The sequence below is a fragment of the Anopheles funestus genome, chromosome 2RL (genome assembly GCF_943734845.2).
Source record: "Anopheles funestus chromosome 2RL, idAnoFuneDA-416_04, whole genome shotgun sequence".
NCBI lineage: Eukaryota > Metazoa > Arthropoda > Insecta > Diptera > Culicidae > Anopheles > Anopheles funestus.
This window is the reverse complement of record NC_064598.1, coordinates 60,142,401-60,158,892: the sequence shown is the minus strand read 5'-3', so window position 1 is coordinate 60,158,892 and position 16,492 is coordinate 60,142,401. Positions and strand designations below refer to the sequence as shown.

At 38.5% G+C, this 16,492-nt stretch overlaps 4 protein-coding genes across 5 annotated transcripts; 3 read left to right on the top strand and 1 right to left on the bottom strand.

The window, feature by feature from the left end:
* The first annotated feature begins 129 nt into the window (after positions 1-129).
* Positions 130-3,632, top strand: LOC125766650 (acetylcholine receptor subunit delta-like). The gene is made up of 8 exons (XM_049432875.1): positions 130-1,825; positions 1,909-2,063; positions 2,121-2,165; positions 2,272-2,381; positions 2,468-2,850; positions 2,919-3,059; positions 3,141-3,325; positions 3,396-3,632. Exons 1-8 carry the CDS (start codon positions 1,762-1,764, stop codon positions 3,570-3,572), a joined length of 1,260 nt encoding a protein of 419 aa, XP_049288832.1. The 5' UTR covers positions 130-1,761; the 3' UTR covers positions 3,573-3,632.
* A 612-nt stretch (positions 3,633-4,244) lies between these two features.
* On the top strand, positions 4,245-6,662 carry LOC125766649 (acetylcholine receptor subunit delta-like). The gene is made up of 8 exons (XM_049432874.1): positions 4,245-4,900; positions 4,972-5,126; positions 5,185-5,229; positions 5,330-5,439; positions 5,509-5,897; positions 5,969-6,109; positions 6,182-6,366; positions 6,437-6,662. The coding sequence occupies exons 1-8, from the start codon at positions 4,798-4,800 to the stop codon at positions 6,611-6,613; spliced, it is 1,305 nt and encodes a 434-aa protein (XP_049288831.1). The 5' UTR covers positions 4,245-4,797; the 3' UTR covers positions 6,614-6,662.
* A 780-nt stretch (positions 6,663-7,442) lies between these two features.
* Positions 7,443-10,605, bottom strand: LOC125766642 (2-phosphoxylose phosphatase 1). Its single transcript, XM_049432860.1, has 2 exons — positions 9,813-10,605; positions 7,443-9,752 (listed from the first exon to the last, which is right to left on the bottom strand). The coding sequence occupies exons 1-2, from the start codon at positions 9,904-9,906 to the stop codon at positions 8,053-8,055; spliced, it is 1,794 nt and encodes a 597-aa protein (XP_049288817.1). The 5' UTR covers positions 9,907-10,605; the 3' UTR covers positions 7,443-8,052.
* Positions 10,606-11,858: 1,253 nt separating this feature from the next.
* Positions 11,859-15,714, top strand: LOC125766644 (tudor and KH domain-containing protein homolog). 2 transcript variants are annotated; one of them, XM_049432868.1, is made up of 3 exons: positions 11,859-12,186; positions 12,883-14,168; positions 14,246-15,714. In XM_049432868.1, exons 2-3 carry the CDS (start codon positions 12,929-12,931, stop codon positions 14,662-14,664), a joined length of 1,659 nt encoding a protein of 552 aa, XP_049288825.1. In that variant the 5' UTR covers positions 11,859-12,186; positions 12,883-12,928; the 3' UTR covers positions 14,665-15,714. The 2 variants fall into 2 exon arrangements, with proteins under 2 accessions (XP_049288825.1, XP_049288826.1); XM_049432869.1 differs by lacking the exon at positions 11,859-12,186 and adding an exon at positions 12,558-12,822.
* Positions 15,715-16,492: the final 778 nt, after the last annotated feature.

Here is a 16,492-nt window from a genome sequence, read left to right as displayed (position 1 = left end):
CCTTACCAATTGTTGTACCTATTTGTCTACGCCGGTACAATGACACCATTTGTGAAAATAAATCATTGGGGAAATGAAATTTACATGTTTACTATCCCATTTTATAAATGTGCTGTAAAAATTAGTAGCTTGTTTTTAACCATCGTTAGGAAGCCTTCCCTCCAACCTTACCTCAACGCATAATCAAGCATTTACATTCAGCTTTTTGCGTTCACTTTTTCACTTTTTGCACGGTCAAAGTTTTTCATTATTGTACACTCTTAACTATGATTCATTTTTCGGACCTAAACATTTTCTTTGTCTGGAGCTATGGATTTTTGTTGACGAGCAGTTCAATTTTGTTGAATAATTCAAACTCTCTTCGAAAGCGAACTTTAAATAGTGACTTACGCAATCACAAGGCTTGTGAATCGTCAGTGGACACGTACAGTGCGATAGCTTCAGTTGGAAAGGTATCTGCGAATTGAGGCTGATTTAAAGTTGAGTTGTAAGTGACGAGTTGAGGTAGACGATCGTGTGAAACTAAACACCGGGAACATCAATCGTTGAATGTTGATTGGAGCTACTAATTTACAGCTACTTCTTTTTCCTTATCATGGTGGCACTACAAGCTCCTATCATAAGAATAACTGACACTGCATCAACAAGTCTCACATGAGCCGCTTAAAGCTGTAACTTAAAAGGCTCATCAATGTAGAGATTTTTATCACCTTTGCACATGGGTTTTGCATAGATTGAACGATAAATGTAAGCACTTTTGTCAGGGGAGATATGTTTGAGGTTCACGCAAGAATTATTTGTCAACCGAAAGTAAAACATTGAGAGGATCACTTGCAGCACTATGTGTCGAGGTCAGGTCGTTACATTACATCTCCCTAGGCATGCTATTACTTGATGATGGCGAAAACTTCCGAAAATTTTCTTTCCATTCATCAGTCACGATAAAAATGATGAAAAAATATAACACTCGACTGTTCGTTTTAATATGGATAAAAAACCCTACAAACAGCTTCAACCGGAATATGATGTGAGAGCTTACTGGAGATCTTCTTGGTGGAGAATGTTGATTACTCGACCTTCATAGCAGTTGTTTCCATTTAGTGTGAAGTAAATTTCCTCAACAATCGAAAATATTTGTTTTACTAACACTTTGCTCACACAGTGCTCTTTCTGGGTGTTTGCCTGCTGCTCAGATGCCGCCGGCCTATAATAAAGACATCTTTTCTCCATCAGACCAAGCCCATCATTTTCTACTATGTTTTCACCATTTGTTTAGTTCCGAACTGACAGCATATCGAAAGTTATCCAAATTTGTCCGTTTGTCCAAACCATTTTGTCCGAGGTAAATAAACCACTATGTTACATAGAACGCACATAAAAATTTGTTAAATTTGCATTCTTAATGCACGCATTAATTCATTTTCTAAATCATAAATATTACCATAAAGTGCATTACACGCTTCCACAATCTTCCACTAAATCGCCGAGATGGAAAAAACGCATATAAACAGACGTCAGTCAGTGTAGCAACTGCCCATTGGAAACACGAGAACTTGTTCGCGTACCAACTGGTTAGTTTCTCATGAAACTTATCGGAACATATCATATTGCTTCAGCAGATGCGTCAGTTCGTTGGGTGTCTGTACTATAAAACTGCATGTCTAGTAGAAGACGTGCTACTGACGATTTGTTTAATTGTAGAAGAAAATTCGCAGAGTATGGTTACATAGTGGTAATTAAGTATTCGAACGCTCATTCAAAATGGAAAATATATTTCCAAAGTTTTGGGTTTTGGTAATGGCTATCGCTATTACGAAACCTGCAGGTATGTTGTCTGGATATAACGTTTAACAACTTTATACAACAAATGAGTTACTTTAATAACAAATTCTCATTGCATGTAAACAGCTTCCATAGTTTGTAATAAAGCAACTAGCAATGTCGAAAATACTCTTAAACAACATCTGTTCTGCAATGGTTATGATCCATCGATACGGCCTGCTAAAAGTGAATTCGATATGATCAACATAACAATGATCCCAATTATCACTGATTTTGATTTCGTAAGGATAATTTTTAACTATGTAAATATATCATACTAATAATAATCTATTTTCTAGCATCCATACCAAAATACGATGGATCTGCATATAATGTATCGAATGGTAAGAATTCTTTCATGAGATTTAATATTGACGATATTTTTTTACTTTGATAATAATTAACACATTTGCTTCTGATTTACGCTCTGGTTTACGATCAATAATGAAGACTTGGCAAGATACATCATTACAATGGAATTCATCCGACTGGTTCAACATTACTCTGTTGCGTCCCAACTACGACGAAATTTGGCTTCCGGAGTTTGAGCATATCAATTCGTAAGTTGCCGATTTCGTACTAGCATGAAATGAAAAAATAATTATCATCGCAACATCAACTGTTTTTTTATTTATTTAACCTCTAGTAATTTAGAAGGAGACCCGATTTATTCCTGTACCAACCCACATTGTTGCTTGTTGGAATCGGGACATTTGATATGCCGACCCAAGTGCAGCACAACTGCCAAATGTTTCCCCGATTATTCACGTTGGCCATACAATACACTAACGTGTCAGTTGTGGTTCGCGAATCGTGATAAGGAACTAGTAGACGAAATTAACTTTGTTATGCAAGAGAAATATACAAGTATACACGGGAATACTGCCAGTTGGTGCATGACACGGTTTTCGTCAAACAAAACATTGCTGGATATTCCAGGTGCTACCGGACGGAGTGTGTTGTTATGGGAATTTGGTTTGCAACACGCTCCTCATACTGAACTAATTACCTTGTATTTTCCTATGTTTGGTAATGATTTTATCGTTTGTCGTTGGTTAAGCTTTTTCCATGTTAAATATGTCTCTTTCTTCACACAGTGCTCGTTATGCTGAATATTTTCAACTGTTGGTTGCATTCTCCCGCAGGTGAGAAGACAAAGATAATATTGATATCTTTGATTTGCCATTTCCAGCTTCTCCAAGATTTGGTAATTAAATCCAGTGCAATACCCGGCATAGGTATGTACGATACAATCACTTACACAATGTACTATTCACAATCAACCATTACCGCTAATACGCATTACTCTTCTTTCTTAGTGATGTTTATATTAGCATCGATGGTATTAACACTGCTGTTGTTTGTGACCACACTGATCCTCCGATGGCTGCACAATCTACACACAACTCCGCCAAGAATTATCATACGATCCATAAGTATGCTCACAAACAATCGAATGATGTATTGGTTTCTTCAGACAGAATATCTAAGCCTTGGACACAAAGTAATACATCCCGAACATGTGTGCGTTACACTTATCGAAGATTCATTCATAATACTATTTTATCTTCTAGCCAACTGTCCTATCGAACTATATGGAGCTAAGGGACTGGACACTGATCGTGAAACTAGTCGATCGGTGTGTATTTGTGCTGTATATATTCATTTACTTGTGGCTCTTCGTCATGTATGTGCCCTTGCAGCACGATAAATATAATTTAAAATATGATCGTGGCCTGTGTTCGGCTTGAAACTGTATTTTCATTTTAATAAAAAATAAAGTACGACATCATCATTAATTCCAAAAATTCCGTTAATTGTTAGGAAAGTATGTTTTTTTTATTCGCTGAAGAACACTTCTAGTAACAGTCATGCATATGCTTCACCTGGATCAACTAGCTGATTGGTTTTAATTATTTAAGTAGGTTTTTGTAACTTAAGTTGGTTTTTATGCAAGCATTTCTATCGATAATTTTATTTCATTTTAACATTATTTTCAAATATGAAACCAAACACCTTTAAATATGAAACCAATCACCTTTGAAGATTCTAAAGAGTACTAATGTATCACCATACTGAAACATACGGTATATAAAGAGTGAGGAAATTGACGGAATTGTTTTGATTATTACATTAACGATTGCCCTGTCGATCACACCATTTTGAAAGACTCGAGAATATCCTGCGCATTCCTAGGCGATCAAGTCCTTGTATCTGCACCTAAACAACACCGCAATAAGATATATTCTTTGTTGTTTTATTCTCGAGAGATCTCGGGACATATTTTGAATGACATGTATATTCTTGTTGACATTCTTTTGCACTACACATGCCATTAGAATGACACTACTATGCCGAATCTGTAACGTGTCCGTCGGCATGAACAGGGAAGTTTCGGTACGCCCATTCATGCCCCATGGCGGATGACCTTGCTTAATTTCAGGTACTTTTGCAACCATCACTGGATGAAGTTTCAGTACATCACAATCAAAGCACAACAGCTGAGCTTATTGGATCATTATCAGAATTCACCTTAAGTAATGTTTTCATTAGTCTGTATGTCGCTCGCATTTCGATGATCATGGATATGTAACACGGCTCGGGTCTTAAAAAAGCCTTTTAAAAGCCCTGTGTTAGCACATGCTTAAATTGTACGTCGATATCGTATTCTTTGTTAAGTATCTGCTAATATTGTTTGTTCTGTCCATTGCCTACTGATAGGCGCCCACTCTTGCTATAATATCAACTAACATGCATACGTCAGTTAGTGTAGCTGTTTTCTGTTGCAAGTGAAAGAATATCTTTTTCGAGAACATCACTATCAAATTTTCTATGAATCTTATCGAAACATATTGAATTACTCAGGCAGATACGTCAGCTTATAGTGTGGCTTGCTATAAAACTCAATGTGATACGATAAAAGCATTAGTGACGATTAGTCTATTCGCAGTGCAAGTTTTGCAGTGTAATAAGGGCATGTTAATAAACCATCGAGTAATGGAAAGCTTATTCAAAATGGGATATGTGTACCCAATGCTTCGGGTGTTGTTAATCATCATCATACATTCGAATCCAGCTAGTAAGTTGCAAAGCACATTTGAACAGAAGCAATATTGAACAATTAAACAAACATTAATTGTATATGAACAGCCTCTATCGTTTGCAATAGAACAACCAGCAATGTGGAAAACGCTCTAAAACAACACTTGTTCTGCAATGGGTACGATCCATCGATACGGCCAGCTAAAAGTGAATTCGATATGATCAATATAACAGTAGCCGCCTACGTGTATAAATTTAGCGTTGTATGTATGAATAAGAAAAATGTTGACATTTAACTTAATTCTCCGCCCTTCATTACAGCACAGCTACTTTAAAACTTTACATGTGGAAATGATATATGACTTGGTAAATAGAAATGGTTTCAATGAAATAATGATCATTGAACTTTTATGTCTTTTTTATTCTTGTTTTTGCCTATATTTTATTTCAAACACATGACACGAAGATGTGGGATGATACTTCATTACAGTGGAACGCATCGGACTGGTCTAACATTACTCTGTTGCACCCTAAAAATGATGAAATTTGGATTCCGCAGTTTGAGCACATAAATTCGTAAGTAACCACAAAAAATTGCAATTGTTGCATCAAACTATTTATATGGTCATTTATTTACTGCCCCAGCGATTATGAAGGTGTATCTTCGTTATCCTGCAACAATCCACACTGCGTGTTGTACGACACGGGAAGATTGTCTTGTATACCCACATGTATACTTAAAGCCAAATGTTCGTCAGATTATTCACGTTGGCCCTACAACACAATGGATTGTCATACGTGGTTCTCGAATCATGATAAGGAACTAGTTGACGAAATCAACTTCTTACCATTCCAAACGATTGTGGCAATGATGGGGAATCTTCCTTCAGCCAAGTGGTGCATGACATCGTTCACGTCCAATGCAACAATGCTAAACATTCCGGGAGCTACCAGAAGAACTGTGAAGGAACTAATGTTCAATTTGCAACATACTCCTCATGCTGCATTAGTCACGTTTTACTTTCCCGCGTTTGGTAATGTTACATCTAATTTCATACATCGACCGTTATATTATAAATGTTTTTTTTTTATTTGTTTTGTTCAGTTCTCGTTATGTTGAATATTTTCATCTGCTGGTTGAATTCTATCGCAAGTGAGAAGGCAAAGATTATTTTTATATCTTTAATGTGCCACTTCCGACTTCTTCATGACCTACCATTTCAATCTACTGAAGTACCAAACATGGGTATGTATAAAAGAAAGAGTTCAACCAAACTATTTACAAAACGTATAACTTACACGTAAAATGTGTTCATAGTGAGGTTTGAAATCGCATCGATGGTATTAACACTGCTGTTGTTTGTGACCACACTGATCCTCCGATGGGTGTACAATCTACACACAACTCCGCCAAGAATAATCATACGATCTATAAGTATGCTCACAAACAATCGAATGATGTATTGGTTTCTTCAGACAGAATATCTAAGCCTTGGACACAAAGTAATACATCCCGAACATGTGTGCGTTACACTCATCGACGATTTATTCATAATACTATTTTATTTTCTAGCCAACTGTCTTTTCGAACTATATGGAGCTAAGGGACTGGACACTGATCGTGAAACTAGCCGATCGGTGTGTATTTGTGCTGTATATATTCATTTACTTGTGGCTGTTCTGCATGTATGTGCCCTTAAAGCATGTCGAAAATAATAAAAAACTTCATTATGTTCTTTGCTTTAATTGAATAATTTTCAACTGAAAATAAATAAACGAACATCACGAGCAAGATTAAATTTTTGCAGCAATTCTTAACAAAATGTCTCTGTTAATAAATCTTCAGATCCAACTAAATGATATATTTAGTATTTTAGCAGTTAGTTTCCCCTAATCGAGCGATACACGCTAGTATTGAATCGCTTTCCGCAATGCTTTGAATGGAGCATAAATCATAAAGATATAATGCATAAGCATAAAGATTATAATTAATTTTACAAGGCAGGACGAGTACCTATTCCCGCCTATGCCGATCCCTTGAAAGCATTGCAGGCATTCTTGCAACGAATAAATACAAGGCGCAGTGCAATTCAGAAATGGCAAGCAAATCCCCAAATGCTGTAGTGTCCGAAAGATACATGATTTCACGGCAGTTTTGAATGGTATTCGAGGTATTAGTACTTTTCATATGCTTTCCAGTTGATTTTTTCGATTTCGTGAAGTTGTATAATATTTTTCAAGGCCCATTTTCTATCTAATCTTGGTATGCACGATACTCTGATACATCATTTTTATACACTTTTCTCTCTTATAAAGAAGCCCTTAAACGACAGAGCCATAAGCGACTACCTACACCACCAACCTAACCTTTATTACAATGAAAATAAGTAAAAGCGTGGCAGGAAAACTGATATGTTTTCAAAGAAAAAATGTATGTTCTTTCTTAGTTGTTAAGTACTTGGTTTAATTATCGTAAACAGCACCAGTCTAGATGCACCAATACCGGTACCATTTTCCTTGTATATAGGGCTGACTATCCACATTCGGGTAAGCAAGGTCCAGAAAATCTAGATATAAAATCTGATAGCACGACTTTATTCAGATCAGATCACCAAAATAATATTCAGATCATTACAATGTATCGGAAATGTATGATCAACCATCCACCTAAGAGTATTTTGTTTTGTATTTGCAATGAAAATATGTTCTCTCTCTAGTTTAAGGAAGCTTGTTTATTTTTACTGAAATTTATCATTTTGTTTATATATATATATATATATATATCTGTAAACATTATACATCATATCTGTAAACACTTATAACATTAAAAACACTTAAAGAACAGTGTTGTCCGCACGTCAATGATATGTATCGTTTTCCATGGCATTAAGTGGCTATGTTTTCGTTAAAGTACTGATTTACTTTTAGTTCTCACTAACCCTATTGAGCAAGCAATTTGAAACATTCGAACATATAAATTATCAACACAAATAAACAAAATTCATTTAATATGAAACACTGCTTAATTAAAAACATGTACACTACTAAGTTATCACAGGTAATAAGAGAATTTTCGCCCCCTTTTTTGCAACTTAACATACGTAAAATACGATACTTTTGTATTTGAACAAAAAACAAACTGCTCACTTTTGTAAATCTCACTTTCTACGTAACAGCGACATTATTCTTCTAGAAAAACCCTTCCTGCTTTGTCTGTGCCAGACAAGCATCCTTGTAGTTGGTGGCATTAAGCGAAAGGAAGTAATCATCGTGAATGAACCGAATAATGTTTTCGATCGGACACAGATGTCCTCGTCCGCCACGAATACCTCTCGGTACATTTAGACTTTTGCCACTTTCGCATACGTCTATAGTGTTCGTAACATCCCGGCCATTATAAACCAAACGAAAGTAGTACTGCGTATCCTTCTCACTTTTGTACACCTCAAAAGCCATCCGCGACGCGTACGGTATGAATGGATTCTCCAATTGTACGCCCAGCGAGGCTATCAAATACTCAATCGTTTTATCGTGCCCAGAGTAAAGCACAAATTTTACCCGATCTCCCGAGATCATTCGCAGCATGTACGCAACAATGTTGCGCATTAGCCCGTACGATCGCAGCAGTCCCTGTTGGCGCATGGATTGGCTGTACAGTTCCTTCATACCGGCCCAGTGGATGTATGACATCAAGGCGAGCACGTGACTCTTCTCAACGCATCCTTCAATTTCCGGTTCCTGTTCGGTCGTATCCGAATCATCCGGTTGCTCCGTGTTGATGGGTGGACCGGACCCTCCACCAAGCGTTGGTTCATCCAGATCGATGTTGATAACATCGAGACCGAGCGGATCTAGTGTCGAGCTAATGGGAGCTTTAGATCCGTACCGATGTCCATCCGCTGTCTGAACATTGCTGTGAATCTTCCGGCAAGGCAATGGGGCTCCATGGCAGATATGAGCCAACAGTGCGTCACGTATTTCGAGTGGATTTATCTGTTGTCCCGCTGCCTGTGGGTTCTGTAGCAAGGCCGCTCCTATCCATTGCACTATCGCACCAATGGCCGGATGTTTTGCCAGATGGCCATTCATCTCGTTTGCAAGCTGTTTCTTCAGCTTCTCCGCCTGGGGGCAGGCACAGTCCGAGAAGCAATAAGACAAACTGTGGCTTTCCTGTATCTGCATTGCAAGCCACTTTTCGGGTGGTAGAACGGCGAACAGTAACGCCATTGCCGATTGAAACGTACGACGATATCGCGTAGAGTATATGACGACATCATCTACCACGTACTGAAAGCCAGATGTTGGATTCGAAGCTCCATCCGTGCCATTGAAGGGGGTAGTTCTCGGTGTACTCATCGGCACACGTGCGTACAAACCGAGTGCATTCGCGTAAGCTTGTCGAACTATATCACCCACGTGTAGCATCTGGGCAATTCCTTTGTGCGTTAACTGCGCCAACAAGCACACCTTCGTCGCTGCCGGCAGCATGGGAAACCCATGGAATGGGCCCGTTTTCATCCAGTGTCCACCGCTAGTACTGCCCGTGGTAGTATTCTGCAGGAAGTTAATATATCGCGCCAGGGTGGGATCATTATCATATCCACAGTCAACCTCATTGATGCCTCGCACATGTGCCATTGGGCCACGGTCACCGTGGCGTATCAGCAGCAGTACGCCCTGCAATGTCCAACCCTCCAAGGAGCCACCTTCCTCGCCCGTAACAATCGCGTACGGATGCGTACAGTCGGTTTGATTGATTTCCCGGACTCTATTTCTGCCCGTCGGATATCCTTCCCCTACCAGGTAGGATTCCGTTTTGCGATATCCGAATCCCTTCGCACTCAGCAGATTATTACCATTTTCTATGGAACCGATGTACTTGTACATGCCTGCCGGATGAATGTGTAAGTTGCAATGTTAATCGCACAGAAAATGCACACTCTCCTTACCTGCTATCAGCAAAAATATCCAAATGCTCAGTATCAGATAGCAGTACAAAGTTCGATGTTGCAATGAAAACCTGGCGATTTCTTTTAGCAGCATTTTAACGACCGTACTAATGTGGGCACAGGTAAAATTCTATCAACTATTAGTGTTTTGTCTATCTTTTCTTGTGTTTTAAACTTTAGGCTTGTGTTATGGAATTTGTTTCACCATCAAACAAGCTTTTACTGACATTTGATGCATGTTTTCTTTGCAACAATCGTATAACTTTGATTTCTCTCAATGCGGCTGCGCAACATTTTCGTGTTTTTTCGTATTTCTTAGAAACGTTTAGATATGTTGTTCATATAGCAAAATTTCGAAATTATTACTTAAATTTAAATATTTGTTTGTCCTGGTTTCTGTAAAACAGATATCATTTACTCGTCGGTTATGCATTCTATTTATCTGTCGCTTAAACACAGATAGCAATACTCGATGATCGTCTTTAGAGAATGAATCAATTATTAAAAACAAATCAATTAAATAAAGCTGGAATTCACTGGCCTTTAAACAGAATATATAAAGAAATGATTTTATAGATTTAAAGATAACGAAATTTTCGCGGATTTAGGTAACATTAACTATTTTTATAGAAATATAATCTTACTTAAATTAACTATCAGATATAACATTCGAAGAAGTTTGAACACAAATATATGACTCTAAAGATATCTAATTTATTCGTTATATTGATTTTAACAACTTTTCTTGCGATAATAATTCAGACAAGTAATAAATACAGGTACAAACCTAGACTAGTATTTCGTGATTGGTAAAAGAGGTTCGATCTTTAGATGATCTGTTTTCTTGATCAAATTGAACTTTAAAGTTAGAAACATGACTCTAAATATTGTGCTATAATTTTAGGTACTTTAGATATTAAGATTAATTTTAACAATTCATTTTTTGTTTCATGATACAGTTTAATTTAGTTTACATCTTTAGTCAATGGCTAATGCATAGTTAACTCTATCTTGAATAACCTAAAATCGAATAGTCAGTGTTACGTATGAGAGACATGATTAGGTCGAGATTTGAAAACCAGATCGTAATCATTGATGTGCATTACCCACCTTCGTTATTATTTGTAACACAATTGAACGAAATTTAATTTACAAAATCTCCTTCATCTTCCAAGTGGTCAACGGCCGACCATTTCTGGCTTTCTTTGACTTTATTTATTCGCAATTGGATAGTAAGTTCAGAGTGCGGGAAATACGAGCACGGATATGGTGACGGTCCTGTCGTGTGACGATCGTCGACATTACCACCTCTATCACCATGCCGGGCTAGCACAAAAATCTAATTCTTTCCCATTTTCAGCCTTAAACCTTTTAAGGTTGATGTTATGTGTTGAAAAGAGATAAAGTTTATAAACAGTTATCAAGGGGTGGTACATGTGATAAACGGCGCCGATCCACACAGCAGGACCGGGTTCAAATACCATCCGGACCGTCTCCGGAGCAAGGACTGACTATCCGGCTACGTGGTAAAAAAGTCTAGTAAGCCAGAAATGGCCGGCGTGACCTGTAAGGTCGTTAAAAGCCATGAAGAGAGAGAGAGAAACAGTTATCAAATAAATAGTATCTGTGCCAATGAAAAATCGTATGCACCTCTTTAATTAAATCAATAGCTTCTTTACGAAATTAAGTTAAGTTTCTCGTATGTACTTAGCGGAATTGATGAAGTGTAATGAGAGAATTTCATCGCTTAATACTAATCATTAATGATAAAATCAAAATGTTTCATTTCATAAGGTGCTAGGACTTAGCAAGTTTTATTTTTACACTCTGTAGAGCACTATATACGGCATAGAAATAATTTAAAAAACATTTTATCAACAACAATGTAGTATTGCTATTGTTGTTAATCAGCTGGTTCGTTTGATTTTATGAGGCTGTTGCCGTTTTGACAGCAAAACGAAAAGTGTTCGTTTTGTTGTTATTTTCGTACGCTTCTTGTCAAATGTGCTCGAATTCTTCCGCCAGCTGCTCGACTTTCCTTCAAATGACAGTCGCACTTTTATTGACATAAACACATACGGCAAGTGGTCTGGCCGTGTCTCTGGCACAGAAAAAAAACAACAAATTCGGCAAGCACGCTGCCAATTCTCAATTTGCATAAGTTTTACGCTATTTACGGTTTACTTTCATTGTCTATCCCATCAAATGCAGTTCCAACGAGTGTAAAGACCAAATTTTAATTGATCGTAGTTTCTGTGATTTTGTGTAACTTTTGCAAGAAGCTGCAACAGTGATGTGAATTCCATCGAGAACGAATCGTGTTTTTCAGCGCACCTATTTTCATCACTTTGTTCTTGGCGAAACGATTAAAAAGGTAATAACTAAGATCATTAACGAATATTTATTATTGGTCCAACCAATTATCTTAACAATTGGCCGAAGATTCTACCGTTCAGAGCAGCACCGTGCATGCAAGGTCAAGGACTTGCAAATATTCCTCGCATTTTTTATGTGTGTGTTTGCAAACATTTCGGCTTACTGCCCTTTCCTGCACATTATCGCACAAACCAAATCAGGTTAAGAACAAAAATATATTATTTCGGAAATACTGCATTCTGCAGAAGTGGATGCTGTTGGGGCATCCATCCTCCAAATCGTGTAATGGCGCAACTTACATAATGAAGCATTTACAACGGTGCTAATTTACATGAGGTGAAGTGAATTACTTACCCACTTGCGCACTATTCGTATCCACATTATTATGTCATAACGCTATTATTAGTCGAAGTGGTGTATAAAAAAGTGTTGACACATGAGATGCCATTAAGCGAGGAATAGAGGCTAAAAAATCAGTCGGCTTAGCCTTTTCGCTTGATTCGTTTCTGGCGATGACGTTCCAATTCAATGCGTTCGATAGGGCTTAAATATCATTCGCGTTCTAGCGGCATTAGGGAAAAACGAAACACATTTCAGTAGGACCGTGTTTAACGTATCCATCGAGGCCTCCTAAGTTCGGTGGTTTGACGTCAAGGGAATCTATTTTTACTAATATTCGTTTCCTCCTTTACAGGATTTGTTTGGGTGTCTCTACTCAGTAATCAGTGTAATAAAGCAAGATGAAAGCATCTGGTCCAGCAATCCCACTAATCCTAGGATTATCCTTGCTCGGAGCTAGTGGGGCTTATCTGTACATGGTGTTTAAAAAAAGGCGTCCCAACTCGACAGGAAACTTGGTGGATTTCTTTACCAGAAACCCAACCAAGCAGGATCCGGTGGTATCGGAATTAATAATATCAAACAGTCTTATTCCGTTGGTAATTGGTCGCAAGGGCTACACGTTGAAACATATCCAGCAAAGCACCGGCGCAGTGATTCATTTCAGTGTTTACGATGACTCCAACCAACGGTGCCAGATTCAGGGCCCATCAGCTGTTGTCGTCGAAAAGGCTAAAGAAATGATACTGAAAGAAACGGCACGGCCACTTACGATAACGGAGGAAGTGATCGTACCACAGGTAGCCTGTGGGAAAATACTTGGCCGGTGTGGTGACGAACTGCAGGAAATTTGCCGTAAATCGATGGCCAAAGTGTGGCTTGAAGGTAACGCGAGAAGTGAATCCGAACGGCGCGTAATGATAACAGGCACGGAATCGCAAATAAAAGTGGCAAAGGAGCTGATCGCACAAAAGGTACAGGAGGACAGTGAAAGCAGAAAGTTACTCCTCGATGCAACGCTACAGTCACGAGAGCCTCGCATACGGACACCGCCATCGAGCTCGGCCCCCACGCCAACACCGAGTGATGGAAGAAAAAAAGCGCCCGCAACTTCTTCGAAATCAATTGTCGGAAGAGCAAGTTCCGCGAATTTTGGGCCCGGCCAGATGGAAATCTTCGTATCGACCATTGTATCGCCGAGCAAGTTTTATGTGCAGTTGGTCGGTCCGCAGTCGCTAGAGTTGGATTTGCTCGTCCAAACTATGACTTTGTATTACAACCAGAGCCAGAACCGTCAGCAGCTGGAAAAACTTTCCCTTGGACAGATAGTAGCAGCCGAGTTCAATGCCGACAATAAATGGTACCGGGCAGAAATAAACGCTTTTCTGCCTAACGAATACAAACCCGGCGAGATGGTTCTTGATCTATTCTTTGTCGATTATGGAGACAATCAGTATACGAACCCGAAGGAAGTGTATCAACTAAATCCAGAATTTCTGGCACCACGATTCCAAGCGATAGAATGTTTCCTAGCAAAGGTGGAACCGGCCCAACAATCCAACCCAGTGCCCTCATCGTCCGCCGATGGAGAAGACGAATGGGATCCGATGGCTGTAACCAGATTCGAAGAACTAACGCACGGTAAGCGAAGCAGTAGTAACTGGGGATGCCTCAGTAGTGGTAGTTACAATAATAGAGCATATTTTGTTAAATTCTAGTGGCTCAATGGAAAAAGATTATTTCAAAAATCGTCACATACCGAAACAACAAAAGTCCTCTGCATGGGCGCGAATCATCACCCATTCCGGGCGTGGAACTGTACGACATAGCGCCCAACGGTACGGATCTCATCAACATAGGGCAAGAGTTGATTGCTGAAGGATTGGCACGTCATTCGACTTACGATAGAACGGATGAGCTATCGCGTAGTCAACTTTATCGGTTGGGTTTGACGAATGGTTCAGATGCGGGCAGTTCGTCTCAATCGTCAAGTATCGATAAGGTGGATGATATAAGTGCGTCTAGCAGTACCTCCGCCTCGACGGTAGTATCATCCGGGAAATATATAAGTGAACCCAGCAAAAACGAACAACAGCAGCAGGTGCAGTACAGAAGTTTGGCTAATGGAACACATTAAACAGCAGCAATGCAACTAGCGTACGGTCGAACGATGTGTCAGGTGAAGATTATAATATTAAGCATCAAATAATAATGATTGTACCCTTATGCTTAGCAAAATCCCACAATACTACACACCACAAGCGACGCTAAAATAATTAGAATATGTTTCGCCGTGCAATAAAAGCGGACGCAAATTTACTTGCCCAGTTTTTTAGTTCCTTTTGTTCTAGCGTTCACTATGTACTTAGGACAGACGTTCGTGCTCGTAATTGATGCTTTAAAAGTCGTTCTAGTTAAGTTTTATAACAGTTGTACCATTATCAGGTTTAGCATTAAACGAATTTTATTTGAAAGTTGCGTGAAACAAAAACTAAAGCATTGCTATCATTGGAGAGGCTGTGCACGTTGTAGATCCATGGAGAACAAGCTATATTATAATACAATCAAGTTATATCAATAATTGATGAACAAGAGCTACAATAATCTAGACAAAACAAATGTGATGTGCGTTTCTAGAAGAAACTGTGTGTACAGTATGATTTAGAACAGTACATAATGCGCGATCGAGTAAAGCAATAGACAGCGTGCTTAACTTCATATCTATCAGTAGAGTGAAATGAGATTGATAAAAGAAGGTTTTCACAGTTTATCTCATGAAGAGGTGCCAACGTTTGGAAATAAAGAAAGGATCTTATGTATGGTTAAAACAGGTAACAAAGTGATGAAGGTAAAACATGATTGCTGATTGGCTGGTAGTATTGTATAATAAAATGAAGCTAAATAGCATTTACCAATTCCCTATGCCTTCATAAGCACAATGTATTGCGGTTTAATACTGTCTACCTTTATCTTTTACTTACCGGTCATTGTATTTGAGAGAGTTTTTAAACTATGTACGTTTTTAAAATGGTCCATACGTCCAGGTATTTATAAATGTATAAAACACATTTAATGCTCAGAGTGGACGAAGGAAAACAAAATAATTTTCATAGAAGTGCGGTGATTGATACCCTGAATGTGTTGTATGTAATGAATAAAGTTTAAACAATTTGATAATGTTAGTTAATCATTTGGATTATGTGTTTTTGGCGGTGGTGATATAATTCAACACTTTTTTCAACTGCAAGCGGCCAATTGAACCAATCAGAAATAATGCATTAGTCACCAATAATCCACGTTACGCATGATTGTGCATGATTGATCGTTGAAGAAATGGAGCGCAAAACCAACTGCATTTAACTTCCGTTTAACACGATTTCTTTTACTACACGCTTCCACACATAACAGAGTCGGCAGAAAAGTAAGTATAAGTAGTATAAGTCAAACAACAAGTCGGTATTCTCTCGAAAGACAGTGAACAAGGAGGTACACTATATTTAAGATAGTATGAAGGGTGAATTTATTCTAATGTTGTTAAGTAGTGTAGTGATCTTTACCGATTGTATAATTGTACGCGACAATGAATGTAAGTTAACCTTTTTTTTAATGTCGATTTTTTGCCTAATCGAACCTTCACCTCTCTCTCTCTCTCTGGTTTAGTCGATTATACGAGTGGTGAAAGGCACTACTATGGTAACCAAGGGCAACAGCGAAAAGTTCCACCAACGGAAGAAAGACCACGTGCAAACAGTTTAAATTTCCACGAGGTAGATGCATTTGGAGATGACTTTGTAGACTTCGGTGCACAAACGGGACCGTACGGCGCTTTCACGTGGCATGCCAACTATCCTGTCGATGACCAACGGTAATGATGAAGGAAGCAACCAAACTGCGCCGACTGTCATTTTTGGTTGACTTGTGGATAGAAATGCGCTACTTTCGTGAAGATAAACTTCGATTTTTAT

Coding starts and splice junctions, on each gene's coding strand:
- LOC125766649 (XM_049432874.1), top strand. CDS start 4,798: ATGTTAATAAACCATCGAGTAATGGAAAGCTTATTCAAAATGGGATAT. Junction 4,901..4,971: donor CATACATTCGAATCCAGCTA/GTAAGTTGCAAA, acceptor GTATATGAACAG/CCTCTATCGTTTGCAATAGA. Junction 6,110..6,181: donor TACTGAAGTACCAAACATGG/GTATGTATAAAA, acceptor ATGTGTTCATAG/TGAGGTTTGAAATCGCATCG.
- LOC125766644 (XM_049432868.1), top strand. CDS start 12,929: ATGAAAGCATCTGGTCCAGCAATCCCACTAATCCTAGGATTATCCTTG. Junction 14,169..14,245: donor ATTCGAAGAACTAACGCACG/GTAAGCGAAGCA, acceptor GTTAAATTCTAG/TGGCTCAATGGAAAAAGATT.
- LOC125766650 (XM_049432875.1), top strand. CDS start 1,762: ATGGAAAATATATTTCCAAAGTTTTGGGTTTTGGTAATGGCTATCGCT. Junction 2,166..2,271: donor TGCATATAATGTATCGAATG/GTAAGAATTCTT, acceptor TCAATAATGAAG/ACTTGGCAAGATACATCATT. Junction 3,326..3,395: donor ATCTAAGCCTTGGACACAAA/GTAATACATCCC, acceptor TTTATCTTCTAG/CCAACTGTCCTATCGAACTA.
- LOC125766642 (XM_049432860.1), bottom strand. CDS start 9,906: ATGCTGCTAAAAGAAATCGCCAGGTTTTCATTGCAACATCGAACTTTG. Junction 9,753..9,812: donor GATATTTTTGCTGATAGCAG/GTAAGGAGAGTG, acceptor TTCATCCGGCAG/GCATGTACAAGTACATCGGT.